General features: G+C 37.2%; 1 protein-coding gene across 11 annotated transcripts in view; it reads left to right on the top strand.

The window, feature by feature from the left end:
• The window catches only part of SPEN (spen family transcriptional repressor), a 94666-nt gene that overhangs the window by 29508 nt on the left and 44165 nt on the right, over positions 1–20993 (top strand). For 10 of the 11 annotated variants that reach the window (XM_089900563.1, XM_089900567.1, XM_089900592.1 and 7 more), the window contains exons 2-3: positions 7127–7447; positions 10552–11028. In XM_089900563.1, coding sequence (XP_089756689.1) covers positions 7248–7447; positions 10552–11028 — 677 coding nt within the window. In that variant the 5' untranslated portion in view covers positions 7127–7247. The remainder of the gene's footprint in view (positions 1–7126; positions 7448–10551; positions 11029–20993) is intronic. The other variant, XM_089900598.1, reaches the window with a different exon arrangement.

The following is a 20993-nucleotide window of genomic DNA, read 5'->3' as shown; positions in this document are numbered from 1 at the left end:
TTTTTTCATCTTTAGTAATCATTTGTACTTACTCCAAAGATAACGTGATTAAAGGGAAATATATTAATTATTTAAGAATAATTTTAAAATCTTTTATACATAAATTTATTTCACAGTAGATTTCCCGAAAGAATTCTGTATCTCCATGAAGTGAAGATAGGTTTTGGCTGTCATCTGATGTGTTACTTATCTTTCCAGGCAGGCATGCTTGAAATAGAAAATGTCTTCCTTAAATGTGCCCATTTACAGGAATCATGGCAGGCAGTTGATTTGTATTGAGATAATGCAGACACTTGTGACTAAAGGACTTGTAAAATCTGTTGTATTAAAAGACGGTGACAGGGACTTCCCTGGTGGTCCAGTGGCTAAGGCTCTGTGCTCCCAGTGCAGGGGGCCCAGGTTCAGTTCCTGGTCAGGGAACTGGATCCACATGCCGCAACTAAAGATCCCGCATGCCACAACTAAGACCCGGTGCAGCCAAATAAATAAATATAAAAGACAGTGACAGGTACTATTTTTTGTCTTTTTTCTTTTAATAACAGTTTTAACGAGATATAATTCGCATGGCATAAAATTTTTCCTTTGAAAAGTGTACAGTTGTTTTTAGTATATTTGCAGAGTTATGCAGCCATCACCACTAATTTCAGAACATTTCCATCACTCCAGAATGAAACCCCCATACCCATTAGCAGTCATTCCCCATTCTTCCTTCTCCCCAGCTCCTGGAATCCACTAATCTATTTTCTGTTTCTGTGTATTTGCCTATTTTGGCCCTTTCACATATATATGGAATCATAAAATATGTGATTGGCTTCTTTGCCTTATAGTGTTCTCGAGGTTCATCCATGTTGTAGCATGTATAAGAACTTCATTCCTTTTTATTGCCAAATGACATTCCATTGTATGGACATATACCACATTTTAAAAACTCCACTCAGCAGTTGAACATTTGGTTTGTTTCCATTTTTTGGGCTATTATGAATAATGATACTGTGAACATTTCTGTATGTGTTTTTATGTGGACTTCTCTTTTCAGTTCATACCCAGGAGTAGAATTGCTGGCTTATACGGTAATTCTAAGTTTAACATTTTGAGGAACTGCCAAATTGAATTCCAAAGTGGCTGTACCATTTTACAATCTCACCAGCAATTTATTAGGGTTTAGATTTCTCCTTATACTTGTTATTGTCTGTCGTTTTTATCAATATTCTAGCCATTCTATTTCGTGTGAAGTGGTATCTCATTGTGGTTTTGGTTTTTATTTTCCTAATGTCTAATGTTGTTAAGCAAATTTTTGTGTGTTTATTGGCTGTTGGCTGTTTGTATATATTTTTAGAGAAATTGTCTATATCCTTTGCCTATTTTTAAATTGCATTATATCTTTTTCATTGTTGAGTTGTAAGATCTCCTATCAGATAAATAATTTGCAAATATTTTCTATTTTCTGGGTTTATATCAATTTTTGATCATTGTCTTTGGATAGAGTAAAACTGTTAACTTGTAATTTATCGTTGTCATGCTAACAATTTAAATTTATCTTTGTCATTCTAGATAATTGTTAAAACAAGTTCTTCTTTTGGATTTTAACTTATTTTAACTGATATAATGAGACATATGACATATTAAAAATATTACTATCTTATTTGGTTATGTCCAAATTGCAGGAGTTTTGCCATCTGAGTGTATGATTCTGAGCTACTTACTACATTTAATGGTTTGAAGTATGGGCGGTATCAGTAATTGTGAATGAGGTAGCTTTAATGTCTACCTCTACTATGTTGGTGACAAGAAATAGCCGTGATTAATTTGAAAAGATTGGGATTGTACACTTAAAAATGGTTAAAATAGCTAATTTTATGTTATATTTTATCACAATAAAAAATTTTAAAAATTTGATCTGTGATTGTGTAGGAAAAATGTGGCCAGCTCCAATTTAAATGCTGTTATGATGCATTATTTAAGTTTCTAGGGGATTCTGCCTTTTGGCATTCTTGAAGTATTTGTAGTCACTGGTATAGAAAATAAAATAAAGGTCTAACACAGAGGGGAAACCAGTCTTTTGGTTTAAATATAGGATCAAGTGGTTGATTTATAAATTAGTAATTCCTTCATAAAAATATTTTACTATGAAAGGGTTATATAAATAAGTGTTGATGTTACTGCATTATTGCAGATAATTTGGTGGTTGTAATGGGTATATTTATGACCCAACTGTCTGAGTTTGGAAGAGGAATGATTTTGAATATTTTCAATATAAAATATTTCAATATAAAAAATAAGTGGGCTTCCCTGGTGGCGCAGTGGTTGAGAGTCCGCCTGGCGATGCAGGGGACGCGGGTTCGTGCCCCGGTCCGGGAGGATTCCACATGCCGCGGAGCGGCTGGGCCCGTGGGCCGTGGCCACTGAGCCTGCATGTCTGGAACCTGTGCTCCGCAGCGGGAGGGGCCACGGCAGTGAGAGGCCCGCATATGGCAAAAAATAATAATAATAATAATAATAAGTAAACATAAACATTTATTGTTTCTACTATTATAGGTCACCCAACCAGACTGTAATACTCATCTCTTAGGCCTTTTTATCCCTTACAGCATGCTCATTTGCTTTTCGCTTTCTGTCTATTCATACTTATTGATAGTTTTCTTTTGAATAAGGAACAGCTTAGCCATGATGGTGTGGAAGGGTGGAAAAGTGGGCAATACGCAAAGAATTGATAGTTTGATAAAATATGTAATCTTTGGAAAGTGATGTATTGGGTTTTAGATGAATGGGTGTTTTAGGTTAATTGCATGCCTCTTCAAAGAGGCAGATATTCTCCTCATTACAATTCCGTAAGTCTTATCCTGAATAACAGGTAAATGTTTCAAGAATGACTTGGGGAGGATTGTTTTCTGTAGTAGGAGGACTTGTGTGAAAACGAATAGTGGCTATTCTTTGTTATTGCTTATTATTAGTAGGGTCACTTGCAAAAAAAGGTAGGATTAAAATTAATAATTGCATTCTTATTGATAAACCAGCTAATAAAAGGTGAATGTCGTAACTTTTAGAAAGAAAGGGTATTGAGAGAATTTATTGGGTTTTAGCATACTAATGATCTTTAGCTTTATGTATTTGGTGTGGCTTTGGAAATTAACAAAGTAAGTTTCTTGTAGAGTTGAGGAAAAGCTTAGAATAGGAGGAATCTTCTTTTCACATATCAAGGAGCTGAAAATTGTAAATAAATCAATTCCATGAGACTAGGGATCTTTGTTTTATTCCCTGATATGCATCAAGTGCCTACAACAGTGCCTGTTAAGAACCATAAAATTAAAAATAACTGATTCAGGATTAGAACCCTACTCTTTTCTCATAGTGGAGGAAAAACATTAGAGTATATCATGATGCTCTCAAATGTAAAATGTGAGGCCATTAATACACTGCAATTATATTCTTCAAGGAGATGCTAAGGACTATATAAATTTGACTATATAAATAGTCACATGTTGAAAGACCAAACATCTCAGCAAATCTGGCATTGTTTTGGGTTATTTTAAAATTCTCTCTTAAAAACGTAGAAGAATTATAGTGTATGTTGATCAGTTTAATATTTTTTGATGGTGAATATTTTTGACCAAACAGAAACCAATTTAATGTTGTTTTTTGATTGTGTTTTTGAAGACAAACCCATTAGATTGTTATATACTGCAGCTTGTAGCAATCAAGCACACTTTCTTAATTTTATGTTCTTATTTTTAAGAAAAAAGGTTTTCTTGATTCTTTAAAAATTACAAATGAGTTAACTTATTACTACAACCTTTGACTATGTAATTTAAGAAAATATTTTGTGCATATTACTGGAGACTATTCCATAGGTTCTCTGAAAACCTGTAACTAAGGCTTTATGTTTAAAAAAAAGAAATACTATTTAACTGTGGTTTTATTATTTTTGCTCTTTTTTCTTTTTTAATTAGTAGATGTCAGTAAATGTTTCATTTGAATACTTAAGGAATACTTGAATACTATAGGAACTGTGTTGTTTTGGAAAGAGTAGATAAAATCAGGACATCACATTTACATTTACCAGCTGAGCTCTCATGGCTGTGAAGAGTTAACAGGTTTTTTTTTTTTTTTAGTATAGAAGAGTAATGTAATACCTGATAAAGTTCTCTTATGTTAAATTTGGAGATAAATTCGTATTTGGTTTCCAGAGTGTACTCTCCTTATGTAAAAATTATGGGAACCGTGAGCCCACCCTTTTGAGGACGGAGGGCCATTTGACTTTGTTCTGCATGCATAATCTATGCCTTAAGTATTTGGTCCTTATTTTCAGTATTGCATTTAGCTCTTTGTTATTAAGAATTTAGGCTTAAATATTTGTTTTCCCTGTATTACGCTCTGGCTAACTGACTTTTTTGATGGGGAATTGGCTGATGCTTCCCTCTTTTTTTCTTCTTTCTAATAGAAAAACCTGTGTAGTCTTGGGCTTAGTGATAAGTTGTGTGTGTGTGTTAAAATATACAAAATTTATTATCTTAACCATTTTTAAGTGTACAATTCAGTGGCATTAAGTGCATTCACAGGGAATTCTCTGGCAGTCCAGTGGTTAGGACTCGGCGCTTTCACTGCCAGGGCCCAGGTTTGATCCCTGGTCGGGGAACTAAGATCCTACAAGCTGCTTGGCGTGGCCAAAAAAAAAGTGCATTCACAATGTTATGTAACCATCGGCACTATCTATTTCTAGAATTTTTTTCATCCCACACAAAAACTCTGTGTCTCCCCAGTCCCTGTTAACTTCTGTTCTACTTTCTGTCTCCATGAATTTGTCTATTCCAGATACTTCATGTAAGTGGAATCATAAACTAATTGTCCTTTTGTGTCTGGCTTATTTCATTTAGTATGATGTTTTCAAGGTTTATCCATGTTGTAGTATGTATCGAAACTTCATTTCTTTTTATGTTTTAATATAATATTCCATTGTTTGTATATGCCACATTTTGTTTATCCATTCATCCATTGATGGACAGTCGGGTTGTTTCCATCTTTTGGTTTTTGTGAATAATGATGCAGTGAACATTTGTGCAATGTATCTTTTTGAGCCCCAGTTTTCAGTTCTCTTGGGTATATACCTAGGAATGGAATTGCTGGGTCATATGGTAATTCTGTGCTTAACTTTTGGAGAAAAATGCTACTTTCCACAGTGGCTGCGCCATTTTACAGTTCCACCAGCTATGCAGGAGGTTTCAAATTTCTCCATATCCTTGCCAATATGTGTTTTGTTCTGTTCTGTTCTCTTTTCTAATAGCAATCCTAGTGGGTGTGAAGTGGTATTCTATTGTGGTTTTGATTTGTATTTCCCTATGACTACTGATTTTGAGCATCTCTTTCTGTGCTTATCTGCCATCTGTATTTCTTCTTTGGTGAAGTGTTTTCCCTATTTTTAATTTTAATTTTTTTTTTTACAAATCTATCTATCTATGTTGGGTCCTCGCTGCTGCACGTGGGCTTTCTTCAGCTGTGGCGAGCGCGGGCCACTCTTCGCTGCGGTGCGCAGGCTTCTTATTGCGGTTGATTCTCCTGTCGTGGAGCACGGGCTCTAGGCACGTGGGTCTCAGTACTTGTGGCTCACAGGTTCCAGAGCGCAGACTCAGCAGCTGCCGCTCCGAGGCATGTGGGATCTTCCCAGATCAGGGCTCGAACCCGTGCCCCCTGCATTGGCCGGCAGATTATTAACCACTGAGCCACCAGGGAAGCCCATCTTCCCTATTTTTAAAAAATGGGTTGAGTTGTAAGATTTCTTATATTCTAGATACAAGTCCTTTGTCAGATACATTGGAAGGTATTTTTTTTAATGTTTGTATGGAAAGAACTATTTCAGTTTCTATTTTTCCCCCAAATTTAAGAGATCCTTTCATCAGTTAATTTACCCCAAGTAATTTCGTTACATCTAGTTCAGTGGCCTGATGAAACTGCATTTTAGGATTATATTTCCCTTCTGAGAGGTAGTAACTTAAATCATACTGGAGGATATAAAAGGAAAGTTCGGCTTTCTGATAATGTTGTCAGCTTCTTCAGGGGAAGTGTAAAATTATGATCTTGGGGACTTCCCTGGTGGCACAGTGGTTAAGAATCCGCCTGCCCATGCAGGGGGCATGGGTTCGAGCCCTGGTCTGGGAAAATCCCACATGCTGCGGAGCAACTAAGCCCGTGTGCCACAACTACTGAGCCTGTGTGCCACAACTACTGAAGCCTGTGTGCCTAGAGCCTGTGCTCCAGAGCAAGAGAATCCACTACAATGAGAAGCCCACGCACTGCAGCAAATAGTATCCCCCATTCACCACAACTAGAGAAAGGCTGTGCACAACAGCGAAGACCCAATGCAGCCATAAATTTAAAAAAAAAGAAAAAAATTACGATCTTGGATTGTCAGCATGTAAGAGTGCTATATTTAAAAGTGCTGTGCCCTTCTTTCTAAAATGCCAAATTATAAGTATACATAAGAGTCTGTCAAAAGATTTTCTGATTTATTAATTTATATAAATAACAATTGTACATAAATTATAAATTTTAACACTTTTTCTTTTAATCCCCTGGAAAAGAGAATTAAATGGCAAAAGATTACATTAAAAACTAGACACACTTGCAAATGCACAAAATATTTGAATTTATTTTGCCTTCCAGTAAGGAGTGTTTGAAGTCATCTCATTTTTTCACTAAGATCATTTTCACTTAATGAATTAAATTAAAATGAGATCTGTAAAATAGCCATTTTTAGCTACAGTTTTTACTTTAATGAAAATCTCTTAAGATTGGTAAGTTACTTTATCTTAGGTATAATATCCTTTTTTAGAATGTAAAAATTCCTAAAAACTTCTGAGAGTCATTTCAGCTAAGTGTTCCAGGAAGGTAAAAGGCAGTTTATAGTAAATACTATATTTAAAAAGTTAGAGCAATAAAATAATGTGGTAAAAATGTTTGTAAATATTTGCCTCAAAAAAGAAAAATGTGAGTTTAAAAGCCATTTTAAATTAACTCGCAACCCCTCCCCCATACATGCATAATGTAAATTGTTTAAAAATAACAAACAGTTTTTAAAACTATTTTTGGAAAATTATTACTATGCAACAATAACGTTGACTTTATTTTTTTTCAGATATGGCCGCGTGGAAAGTGTCAAAATTCTCCCCAAGAGGGGTTCTGAAGGAGGAGTGGCTGCCTTTGTGGATTTTGTGGACATCAAAAGTGCACAGAAGGCTCACAACTCAGTCAACAAAATGGGAGATAGAGACCTACGCACGGATTATAATGAACCAGGCACCATTCCGAGCGCTGCTCGGGGATTGGATGATACAGTTTCCATAGCATCTCGTAGTAGAGAGGTTTCTGGGTTCAGAGGAGGTGGTGGAGGACCTGCTTATGGCCCCCCACCATCACTTCATGCACGAGAAGGACGTTATGAGCGGAGACTTGATGGGTAAGTTCCAAGGTTTCTGTAGGCAGGTATTTTGTATTTGATATGGTGAAACAGAAACTCGTATTTAGGGGCCCCAGATGGATTTAAAGTTTTGGGCATTCTCAATGTTTCCTATTTTGGGTTGGAAACGGAAGTGATTTCTATCCCAGTGGCTGGTATCTTATGGAATCGTAGAGGATATTTCCTGCAGCTGGTTGGATATCTACTCCTGAGATATAAAGTGGTGGAAGATTTTGTATTGCAGCATCATTTTTGGAGTTACCTGTCTTCTAGAATTAATTATTCCTTCTCTTGGATAATGTTAAGTCTTTCCTTGGATATATCCCTTCTACCTGATGGAGCTACTTGGCTACAGATTTTGTGGTTGTACTATATGGAATATTTCTGGAATATTAGAGCCTACAGATTCTTTTAGAATTTGATATCTGCTTCTCAGTTTTCACTACACAAAGTGTACAAACGAATTGGATTGTCACCAAAAAACCTAGCAGACCATACGATTCAACCCCTTGGATTCTACAAACAATACTTTAACCTGGAAATGTGTACTTGGATGAAGAAGAGTGAAGGCAATGCTTCATTTTTCCATTTTGGATCTACACAGTTTCCATGTTGGAATTATACTCCTTGATGGAATGGGGAAAAATTGAGATGATGGACGTTCCTAAATCCTGGAATATAGCCATTCTTTTCTGTTTGCTGGAATGTATGGGATGTCGTGCAGTCAAGATTCCATTAGCCCAGGAGAAGAGGATTACTATCTTGTTTCTTAAGCAAGTTGCTGTCCAATTAAAGGTACTTTAGCTTTGAACACATGGTGACGATCAGTTGTGGATACAGCAATCAAAATTGACTGTGCTGGATGGCTACAAAGGTGAACTGTTGGCGAGCAACTGTGCCTTCCTCATTTGGTGGAATTGTAGAGGATATTTCCTCTTCTGTCAGCTGCCTGATTCATACTTAGGGCTGGACATTTTTGTGAAAGTGGATCAATTTATAATTTTCTGCTATCTCAAGAAAGAAGTCTGGGGGTTTGAGAGTTTACAGTTTGTCTGGGACTGCTTGCTTCCAGTGGAATTATTTTATCTGGTCATTAAGATTTTTTTTTCCTTGTGGTTCATCTAAATATCATTTGACACCCTTACCCATTAAGAAGGTGGATTACCCCCATAAGAGGGGCCAAAATTGGGGAAGTTATGTTCACAATTCTCTCCCTAGATTTAATTGGGATTATAGGTCGTGTTTCCACACTTGGAAAAGGTTGGTATGTCCTGACCTGTGTATATTAGCCCCTCTTCTAACCCAAGTCAAACTTTCTTTTTTTCCCACTAACTCTAGAATCATTTAGTACTAATAGATGAATCAAAGAATAGCTATTAGATTTCAGCTCTGCTAGCTCTTGTGCCTGCCTTCTATATCTTCCTAATGGTTAAGAACTTTGCATATTTATAAAATATCAGCTGTAGCAGTAATTCTCCTAGAACTATTGCCTGTTGCTTCTGTTATATCATTAATAACAGCTCTTACTGATTAACATTTGATAGGGTACTAATGGAATTATTTATGAAATTTTCTCTTGTCTCAAAGGAACACCTCTTGTTTGTTAGAAGTTGAAATATCTATTCAAATTCCAGAAATAGTGAATAAGAAAGGAGAAAGTCATTTAATATATTTAAGTAGGAAAGATAATACTGAATTTTTGCCATGCCAGTTGCTTTTAATAGCAGTAAAAAGAAAAAACAGCCTAGGAGAAGGTATGGTTGCTAAGTGAAATGGTGGGTGAAAATGAAGGTTAGTGGAGAGATTTGGAATCTAAGCACATATTGGGGACATAGTATTAGTTGTAAGATTTTGCCACATATTCTTTATTGGAGAGATTCTAATTCTTCTATGTCTTTCATAATTCCTTAATCACTTTTGATAGAAGATAGACCCAAAGGTAAGGTTGAGAAGAGACTCAACCTCATGTTTGAGATTCAAGTGAAATTGTCTTTTAGGAACTCTCTTAAGTAGAGAACTTAAGATTTCTTTGTAGGATTGGAATCGGTTTTTAATATTAATACGTAATTGCATGTGTGTAATTGTACATGCAACAGTTTTTGTACTCTTCGATTGACAAGTATTCATGCCCTACAGGAAGATTTTTTAAAGTTAAACCATTGCTGATAGCAGTCTTTAGCGTATCTTAACGGTTTCCCAAGTTGACTTATTTCATCAGAGGCAATTTGAATATAGCTGAACCCTAAGAGAATGTATTTCCTGTAACCATTAAGTAATACATTAACACATTGAATCATGGAATAGGCATTTTAAAAATTATTTGGAATTTGATAGCACAAGAAGATAAAATAACCATTATTCTTTAATTAGTTAAGTTCATCATGGAATAGCATGTGGCAGCCCAATATTTTTATATCCCAAGTGGTTTTTTGGTTTGATTTTCTTTTTAAAATTCCATTTTTATTATTAAATGTGATTGTTTGGGCACAACAATTTACATAATTTAGTAATTTTTATAATTACCCAAGAAGTTGAAAGTTAATAAGAAAAAGTTACACTTAACATTTTTTTCTGTACTTCTTTGAAAATGCCCTCCTATTTCTGGGACATGGGCATGCATTGCAATGGGGCTTTCATGTCTGTGTGAGAAATCTATCATGGAAATTTTGCCTGAAATACACTTGCAAAGTAAATAAAGTTTGGTATATATTTTAATCAGATGAAAGTATAGAAAACTTTCATATTAAAATGAAAGTCTCTTCTTGTTCCATTAAATTTAAAATAAAAAGGAGATGGCATATGTATATTTCTGTTTATAAGCCAGAAAATCCCTAATAAAAAGAACAACTGACTTGCAGAACACTAGTCATGAAAGTCCAATATACAGTTACAACAGTGATTTCTCAGCTGTGAAAATAAGTTTTGGAGTCAAGTAAAATGTTAAGCTTATTAGTGTTTGCTTACTAAGTAGGTTGATGCTGTTTAGAAAATGACCAGTTGCAAAGACAAAGACAATGCTCAAGTGAATGTTTGCATGACTTGCTTTTAGTTTTGCTTTCCCCTTTCTGATTGATTAAATATTTTTCCCCCCCTCCTAAATGCAGGGCTTCAGATAACAGGGAGCGTGCTTATGAACATAGTGCCTATGGACACCATGAACGGGGGACGGGAGGATTTGATCGGACGAGACATTACGATCAGGATTACTATAGAGATCCTCGCGAGCGGACTTTACAACATGGGCTCTATTATACTTCTCGGAGTCGAAGTCCAAACCGTTTTGATGCTCATGATCCCCGATACGAACCTAGGGCTCGGGAGCAGTTTACACTGCCCAGTGTGGTACACAGGGATATCTACAGGGATGATATTACCCGGGAGGTACGAGGCAGAAGGCCAGAGCGGAATTACCAGCACAGCAGGAGTCGCTCACCACATTCATCCCAGTCTAGAAATCAGTCTCCTCAGAGGCTGGCTAGCCAAGCGTCTAGACCCGCAAGGTCCCCTAGCGGCAGCGGCTCTAGGAGTAGATCCTCCAGTAGTGATTCAATCAGCAGCAGCAGTAGTACCAGCAGTGACAGGTAGGTTAACAGCCTTTTGTTGTAACAGATGAGCTGTTGAATAAATTGTTACAAATTTGCTACTTTCAGTGGTACTGATTTTTAGTATAGTAATATTTTTAAAAGAAAGTAATCTTGGATCATGTGTATAATGAATGAAGAAACTTTGATTAGCATTGTGGCCATTGAATTAACCTTTCTCCCAAGTACTTAAAGCTAAATGATGATTTGCAAATACTGTTTCATTCTCCAGTTGCTCAACATTAAAATTGCCAAAAAGGAAGAAAAGTAGTAACGTTAGTTGTATGAAACAAATCTTGTGCCACGTAATGAACTTTTAAAAGTTCTTAATTTCTTAGCTATATAATACTATTTCTATTATTTGGTTGAAAATTTGTAAAAGGGCTGTTTGGGTAAAGATGTATTGGTGAAATATATTGTTGACACACTTATTATCAATGTATAAATTAACTTATGTATATTTTAACTAATTTTAACATCAAGATGGTAGTCAATTTATAAGCTCAAGTAGGAAAGCTTTCTTTAAATTCAGGTTGTAACTTTGCTGTTCACTAAGGCTGAGTAAGCTCATTTCATTAGTTGGGAATTTTTTTTACAAAGGAGTTTTATTCCAAAGATGAAAATAATAAATTGAAAATAATCTTAACAAGAAACAGCTTAGAAGTTAGGTATATGGGTTTTGAAAAATAATAGATCAAGGTAGACAGTATACTACTTTTACAACCTTTGGACAAGTTACTTAAGCTCTCTAGGACTCAGCTTTCTCATCTTTTATAAGAACCATGCTTCATAAAGTTATTTTGAATATTAAAATGAAAAAATATGTAAAGTGCTTAGCTTGATACCCATATATGTTAAATAAATACAACCTTTAATAACTGCTAGCTATAATTATTACTGCTATTCATTACTTCACATGTTGATAGTCTTTTGAGTATTTCCCATTTCTAGTGATTGTTATTCAATCTGTTAATCTCAGATATTCTAGTTTTAAATTTAGGTGGTGTGTATATTATTTATTTATTTATTATTTTTTGTCTGCGTCGGGTCATAGTTTCGGCACGTGGGATCTTCCGTCGCGGCGTGCTGGCTTCTCTCTAGTTGTGTTGCGAGGACTCCAGAGTGCGCAGGCTCAGTAGCTGGGGCGTGTGAGGGCTTAGTTGCCCCGAGGCATGTGGGATCCTAGTTCCCCGACCAGGGATCCAACCATCATCCCCTGCATTGCAAGGCCAATTCTTAACCACTGGATCACCAGGGAAGTCCCAGGTGGTGTGTGTTTTAAATTTGCAAGATACAGATTCTTCAACCTGATTAAAAATGCCCAGATTATTTTTCCTTTAGTATTGCCTGTTTAGAATTAATTTAAGAAAAGTAAATGATCATGGAATTGATAAATGGCTCCTTTTAGGCCTCCTAAATTTTCAAATTCAAAATAATAAATGGAAACATTTTATATCTCTGTCTATCTAGATATAATTCAAACATTCTAGAAGATGTAGCATATTATAATGAAACAAGCACTTAGTTTAGGAAGTCAGGAGAGTTAGTTTCTGGCTTCGGCTTTGCAGCTCTGTGACATGGGTAAAACCCTTAACTTTTGATTTCATTTGGTATATTATTGAGTTAAATGATTGACAGTATTCATTCGAATTCTATAAACTGATTATAAAATCTTGTCATGATTCACTTTCTTCTACGTAGAATTGTCTAAGATACTCAAGTTTTTAGTCATTTTCCCCAAACCTACCTCATTAAAGGAATGGCACTGCATTCCACTGGATCAAACCTTTTTGAGAAGTCAACCAGTTGTGGAAGTGTAGAAGTTAGAGGTGAAACAAAATTCACGGCTTTCAGGATGGCATTGTACTTTGGTGGGAGTTACAGTGGTTTGAGATCTGGCCCTTGGCATTGTGGGCTCAGAAGCTTGAACCCAGAGGTGATCTGATGAATTTGATGGAGATAATTCCCTATTTACATAATCAGAAGAAACAGTTATATGCTTCTGAATATTTACATTTAGAAAGATAACTGCCACGAAGGCAGGATGAGCTTGGAAAATCTACATGGGGACTAAATTACAACCGTAGAGGATATTTTCTCTTCTGTCAGCTGCCTGATCCATACTTAGGGCTGGCAGTTTTTATGATTTAGGGCTGTGAAGGTTATGTATTCTCTTCAACAAGAAGAGACGAATTTTAGGCTAGACAGGGAACATTGTGAGCAGAAGGAACAACTTAAAGAGATACGAGTGGGTGGAAGAATGTTTTGAGAACAGCAAATAATTTAGTATGACTTAACCACGCTAATGTTTTTGGGTTTTTTTCTTTATGCAGAGATGAGCCTTTGAAGGATTGAGAAGGGAAATATCTTGTTGAAATCTGCTTTAGGAAGGCATCTGGGGACTTAGAATAGGAAAGACAGAGATTCCAGTTAGGAGACTCTTTCAGTATTTCGGAGAAGACAGACTTGGACTATGAGAGTGCCTAACTTGGGAAAAGCGGAAGGGACATTGTGTTAAGAATCAGATTATGTTGATTTATGAAAAACAGCATCAACTTTTTTTGAAGATATGACCAAATGATGAGCCTTTTGGTGTCATCCTGTAAGAACAGGGTCAGGTCTTCCTTTGTGCACATTACAGAGACAACCAAGTGTTTTTATTGCCCTTCTCTGAGTACATGTTCAAATAGTTGAAATACTTAGATACAATTCTTAGCTAATAGGAAGGTAAAAGCAAAATTGATGTAAATAGTTAAAAGATTTGTTCATTATATTGTGATTGAAGCAAGTACAGAGAAATAAAATCCTTTGGTGTTCAGAGTATATCCATTATCCCTGGGTTCATCCCCCCCTTTTATCAGATGTCCTCTTTTCCTCTATAATTATATTGATTTTATAATGTAATATTTTGAGGTGTTATGTCAACTCAGAATGTTTAATGCCCTTTGGAAGAACTAAGTTCTTTTTTGTAATCTTTAAAACTTGATTGTGAAATGGTGACATTCCAAGTCCTTAAAAATGTTTAAAAGCAACATGTAATAGTAGACAAAATATAGCTTGTTTTATCTATAAAAACAAGTTTCTATTCTGTCTGTATGACTGGGAAGTTAATCATCCTCCATCCCCCTTAATTGTTACAGCTTTGGTGAACAGATTCCTAGCAGTGCATTTCAAATGACTAAATGTGGGATTGATGAGAGTCTAGTTGTGAAGTCCTTATAAATGATACACTTAATGTTTCTGCCAAACTGTTCACAGTATTTAGCTGGTGAGAAGTTTGGGGGAGGAGGGGGCCTTAATGTTACATACTTTCCTGTGTGCAGCCCTTTGCTGCTGTATGTCTGTTTTCTTTCTCTGCCTTGGTCATTTAGGGAGTCCCTTTGCTTTTCAACATAAAAATTTAAATACATAAATTCCACAGAAGCATTTATTTTAAGTCCTTGATTGAAGTTGAACGTATTTTATTTCTGTAGTTTCCTATCAGTTCTTTTTTTCTATCATGTTGTTAAGAATTTGTTTTAATTCAGGCTACAGGAGTTGAAGAATTTATTGAAATTAAATTAGCTCATAATATCCTTTCCTGCTATCTTAAAGTAATTTTAATTGAGATTTGTTTCTCCGTTGTTTACTTTTTTTTTTTTTTTTTGCGGTACGCGGGCCTCTCACTGTGTGGCCTCTCCCGTTGAGGAGCACAGGCTCCGGACGCGCAGGCTCAGCGGCCATGGCTCACGGGCCCAGCCGCTCTGCGGCATGTGGGATCTTCCCGGGCAAGGGCACAAACCCGTGTCCCCTGCATCGGCAGGCGGACTCTCAACCACTGCGCCACCAGGGAAGCCCTCCGTTGTTTACTTTGATCACAGCCAAAGATGATTAGGCTGGCTCAGGGTCCCTGAACCTTTTTTTTTTTCCGGCTGTGCTGCGCAGCTTGTGGTGGGATCTTAGTTCCCTGACCAGGTATTGAACGCAGACCCTCAGCAGTGAGAGTGCGGAGTCCTAACCACTGGACTGCCACGGAATTCCCTTTTTAAATTTTATTATTATTATTTTTTTGGTCCCTGAATTTAGATGCAGGGGAAAAAATTACATCTTTTCACTAACCTGAAAGTGAATTAAGCATTGCCTCCCATTATATGAAAGTAGCCAACAAAAAAAACAGTAGATCAGCAGTATGACTGACTTTGTTCTCAGTATAAATACACAGGTAATTTATGATTATTATAGTTGCAGAGATCTCAAAATTGGGCTTATATTAATCATGACTGGGAAATAGTTATTAAACTCAGTGTTAGGTATTGTTATTTAATGTTAATAAAGACATTACTATATCACAAAAATTTAAAACATTTTAATAACTGTGTCAGTATAATTTGTTTCCATTTAATTCCTATTTATTTTATTTTGTGCATTTAGAAACATTATTCTGAAAAGGAGTCCATAGACTTCACCAGATTGCTGAAAAGGGGTCCTGGCTCCTTTGGAGCTGCAGTTAGCCCTTGATTCTATATCCTGTGAAGGTTTACAGAATGAATGAGGGAAAATGGATGAAAAAGTAATGGGAAGGAGTTGTGATTTGGATAATCCAAAACCTTTTCTTATTTTATCCCTTCCCCCTCAGTAGATTACTTCCCTAAATCTTCTTTCAGTTTAGATAAAGTTAACTTTTTTGGGGGGGGGGCCCTGCTGTGAGTCATGTGGCATCTTAGCTCCCCGACCAGGGATCGAACCTGCGCCCACTACATTGGAAGTGCGGAGTCTTAACCACTGGATCGTCTGGGAAGTCCTAAAGTTAACTTTTGAGTTCATATTCAGCCATCTATTTGTTTAACATATATTGCTTATTTTTTGCACCAAATTTATGAAATAAAATAGCTGGTTGTATGGAGTCCTAAAAATAGAGCCAGTTTGGATTAAACATTGGCTGTGGCTAATCCAAAACAAAATCTACATATGTCTAATTAAGAGTTAACATGTAATTAAATTAACCTGGGTGTCTATGGCTAGTTGCATCTTTACAGTTTTATCAAAGGCAACCCCATCTTCTGCCCCCTTAAAAATTTTGGAGGTGTCTTGTCAGCCTTTTTGTTCCTCTGAATCCTTTTGGTTTGTCTAAAGAAGAATATGTCAAGTAACTACAGACTTTCATTCTTTCTAATCACAGAAATAGGCATTTAGTTGGAAACGCTTAAAATAAATGTAGTAGGAGTAAGCACAGAAAAACTGCATGAAAATAACTGTAGTGGGTGACATCTCATTGTCTCTTGTCTTTGTGGCTTTCAGTAAGCCCTGTGGCCTTAAATTGTGCTTAGTTTACCTGTTTGAAAAAATCAGAATTTTAGAGCAAGCTTTCTTCTTAAGTAGATTTTAAGAATTGAAATAAGTTGATTTAAAAACTGTATGTAGGGAGTTCCCTGGTGGTCCAGTGGTTAGGACTCCATGCTTTCACTGCCCAGGGCCTGGGTTCATAAGTTGGAATATATAAGGAAGAAGCTTGGAGACCGGAAGTGGGAGAAAAAGACACACATACAGTATCAGTTCCAGGACAGGAAAACTAGCATGTGAAATAGTCTTTGTGGTGTTTGTTTAATGTAGTAAGAAAAGCCTATAGACCTGCAGGCAATCAGACTTTTCAACTCTGATGCTGTATTGAGATAATGGCATGCTTTATGCCCATCTCTTGTCCAGTATGTTAGCTTTGCATTAGAATAATTACTTTTTATTGAAAGGGAAATGAAAAGTATTTCTTACTGCTGGTATTATTTGTAGAACTTGTTTGTATATTTCTTTTATATGTTTTGAGTAAAATATATCAGGGCTTCCCTGGTGGCGCAGTGGTTGAGGGACTGCCTGCCGATGCAGGGGACACGGGTTCGTGCCCCGGTCCGGGAAGACCCCACATGCCACGGAGCGGTTAGGCCCGTGAGCCATGGCCGCTGAGCCTGCGTGTCCGGAGCCTGTGCTCCGCAACGGGAGAGGCCACAACAGTGAGAGGCCCGCGCACTGCAAAAATAAATAAATTAAATATATCAAAAGTTGTCTATAACCGTATTAATTTTTTTCTGTTAGACAATATAAGAATATTTTACCTGAATTATAGTTAAATAGTAATTAGAATATTGACCAAATTCTGGATTTTTACAACAGTTAAAAGTTAAAAGGGAATGTGACCCTTTTAACTAAATAAGGATTAACACGACGACAGTCCCTAATCTTTTTTTTCAACAAAGACCAATTCTACTAATCATTTTGTGAATGATCTAGACGTTTTATTTTTATTTATTTTTGGCTGCATTGGGTCTTTGTTGCTGCGGGCAGGCTTTCTTTAGTTGCGGTGAGCGGGGGCTGCTCTTCATTGTGGTGCGCAGCCTCTCATTGCGGTGGCTTCTCTTGTTGCAGAGCACGGGCTCTAGGGTGTGCGGGTTTCAGTAGTTGTGGCGTGTGGGCTCAGTAGTTGTGCACGGGTTTAGTTGCTCCGCGGCATGTGGGATCTTCCCCGACCAGGGATCGAACCCGTGTCCCCTGCATTGGCAGGAGGATTCTTAACCACTGCGCCACCAGGGAAGTCCTGATCTAGATGTTTTAGATTTCTTAGAGGGGGAATTTTATTCAAATATCCTTTTGTCTGATTTCATGAGGAAGTTTTGCAGTTCATTTAGTTTATGAGAGAGAACTTCCTTTCAAATTCATATAGAAAAATTTTCAAAATTGCCGTCATTCTGAAGCTTTGTGGAAGAACATGGATGAAGCTGAAAATGTAGTTCCCGGTGGTTATTGGATATGGTTGCAATGCATGTATCAGAGTGATAGTGACAGTGTACTTTCCATTTCTCTTAAAGTCTGCCTATTTAGAATGTTGATTGGGGGAAGGAATGCTCATTTTATTACCTGGCTATATAATTTGTTATGATATATATTACGTGCTAGAAGCTGTCCGATATGGCACCAGTTTTAACAAATACATATGTGAAGTAAGAGTCAGTTTCTTAAAGTTGTTAAAGGAATTAATAATTAGTGGGTTTTTTGGTGATCATTGCAGTGCTTACTCATAAAAACACATTTGTCTGAAGTTTTATCATCAAAGGTGATCTTATCTATAATAATGAATAGTAGACAGATAATTTCTGTTTAGCCGTGTGTGCTTTGAAGAGAAATACACCCCCCATATATATTAATGTATACATAAATTTTTATTTTTATTTATTTATTTGGCTGCACCGCACGGCATGTGGGATCTTAGCTACCCGACCGGGGATCGAACCCGCGCCCCCTGCATTGGAAGCGCGAGTCTTAACCACTTGACCTCCAGGGAAGTCCCTATTTTTATTTTTATTTTATTGGTAGTAGTCTTTTCCATTCTCATCAGTGGCAGGCAAAATGAAGAGCCCATATTTTGGAAGCAACATTCCTTTGTAGGCTACTGTATAGTTTGTTACTGGGCAGTAAGCTACACACTTCTGCCTTTTGGGGTCATGTTAGCCAGCCAAGCCTTTTTTTGTGCTAAATATGGAAAATGGAAGTGTTTGCTTTCTAATTGCTCTGGTGGGCTTAACTTTCATTATGGAGATTTATAAATCAGACTAGTTCCTTTCTGTTTTTCCTTTTTTGTCAAGTACAGCATTTCAGTAAGGCTTTTGAGAGGTGTAGTTGTTGCCAGTTTTAGCGTTCTGTGCGGAATGGGCAGTTGGCTTCGGAAACAAGTGCGGGACTGACCCATATTTGCTGTACTGGGAACCTTGCTTTCATTTCGAGCCTCTGCTGCTAGGGAAATGAGAATGAGGTAGGCTTAGATCTGAGAATAAATGAGAGTTCATTGTGTGCCGCCTGAGCAGCCAGTGCCTCTGAATATGGTGGGGAAAGCTAGGAACTGCTTGTTTGTGACTGAAACCAGACTAAACTGGAATCATCCAGTTTGAGTTGGCTGCTTGCCACCTCCCAGAGGCTTCCTTATTTTGCCAGAGTTTTTGCCTGGCCCTCAGCCCAGGGAGCGGGGCTTGCGCACTGTGACCGGCTGCTTAGGGGAGTAGAGGCTGTGAAGTGGGTGCCGGTTAACCCGGGTTTGTTCATGGGAAGGAGGCACTTCAAATAAAGGATTGAGGAGCCGAAGGCTGGAAGCTGGTGTGAATGCTACTATTTTCAATGCATCTTTCCCTTGTTACTCCCTTGCTTTAACTGTAACTTTCTGTCTTATGCCCCTTAGAAACTAAGGCTTGAAAAACAGCTTCTGTCATGCTGCTGCTTGGGTACATCACAGCATGGTCTGCGTTTAGTATTAAAGAATTTATTACCAAAAAATTAATTAATTACCAAAGTTCCCCAGGAACTTGCTTTTAGTTGTTAGTCTGTTTGCAGTAAAGAACTCTCTCCCATGCCCCTTTTCATTCTTTCCGCTGGGGTTGTGCTGGAGTTTATTTTGGTTTGATTGATTGTTAGGTGGAAGGAATGAAAATAGGTTTCTGGGGTAAACTTGTGACTTGGTATCTTGTGAGTTTTAATTTAACCTTGAAGTAAATTTTTAAAATGTTGCCTTAAAAATTAACAAAAAGTAATTCACATTAAAGTCCTAAACAACAAACTTTAAAATTAAAAATGCTATGCTAGATTGTATTTGATTTAGAAGCAAACTCTTTAAAAAAATGCTTAAATTGGCATCTTTTTAGTGTCATGACTGCTTTGTGCATAGCCTCTCTGTCAGCTTTCCTCTTTGACAAGGGAGTTAAACGTGGCCTAATTCCTGATCAGAGAACACTCAGAAGTCACTAAGAAATATTAAAGCCACAAATAAAGGGGTAATTTATTTTTGTCTTTATCAGCGCCAGGGCTATATAGAAAATGTAAGTTCCTATAACCTTGCTTATGTTTTAAACTTTTGGAATGACATTGAAACCTCTGTTAGTCTTTTTTACTTACAGTGAAAGTTTGCTCAGAGCAGTTTCAGAGACCTTGTTGTTCTCTTTTATCCTTTTTGGGTTGTTTTCACTTGGAGGCCTTCTATGGTCATTCTCAGAAGTCATGGTATAATTTTACCCTGCCCTGAACAAAGGGATCATCCATGCACAGAACTAAAGGAAAATGTGGTGTTCTCATTTTAAAATAAACATTAGCATTTTCTGAAGCTCAGAATTAGCCAAGATTTCATTACCCACACCCTTTCCTTAATTTTTTAAAAAAATTCTGTGTCTTAGACTACAACCTAAGTGCTTGCCTTTATCTATAAAGGGTAGGTGGTTTTTTGGGGGGGGGGGTTTGGTTTTTTTTTTTTGTTTTTTTGCAGTACATGGGCCTCTCACTGCCATGGCCTCTCCCGTTGCAGAGCACAGGCTCCGGATGCGCGGCCTCAGCGGCCATGGCTCACGGGCCCAGCCGCTCCGCGGCATGTGGGATCCTCCTGGACCAGGGCATGAACCCGTGTCCCCCGCATCGGCAGGTGGACTCCCAACCACTGCGCCACCAGGGAAGCCCTTAAGGGTAGTTTTGTGATTGCTTCTCCTATGAGAAAATGGAAAGAGCACCCTCTGATAATTTATTTACTTAAATTATTAGTCATTACTTAATCTAAATGCTGTTAGGGTTTCCTGCTGCTACAAATTGTATAAAGTCATTTCTGTGGAACATCTTCCTAAAAGTCTACTTTGTAGGATGAATGAACTTCCTCTTTCCAGGTAGACAATATAGTGAAATATATTTTAAAATTAATTTTGCAAAACAGAGTTGGTTATTCCTAAGAATCTGAGTTACACTCTTTTTAATTTAATTAATTAATTTATTAATATTTATTTATTTGGCTGCGTTGGGTCTTAGTTGCGGCACATGGGATCTTTCATTGCAGCTTGTGGGCTTCTTTCTAGTTGTGATGCATGGGCTCCAGAGTGCACGGGCTCAGTAGTTGTGGCATGAGGGCTCTCTAGTTGTGGCACATGGGCTCAGTAGTTGTGGCACCTGAGCTGAGTTGCGGTATGTGGGATCTTATT

This window comes from Delphinapterus leucas, chromosome 1 (assembly GCF_059928025.1).
Source record: "Delphinapterus leucas isolate spDelLeu-1000000601 "Yukka" chromosome 1, BTC_Dleu_Yukka2, whole genome shotgun sequence".
NCBI classification, from domain to species: domain Eukaryota; kingdom Metazoa; phylum Chordata; class Mammalia; order Artiodactyla; family Monodontidae; genus Delphinapterus; species Delphinapterus leucas.
Note: the sequence above shows the minus strand (reverse complement) of the source record. Positions and strands in the feature narration are given on the sequence as shown.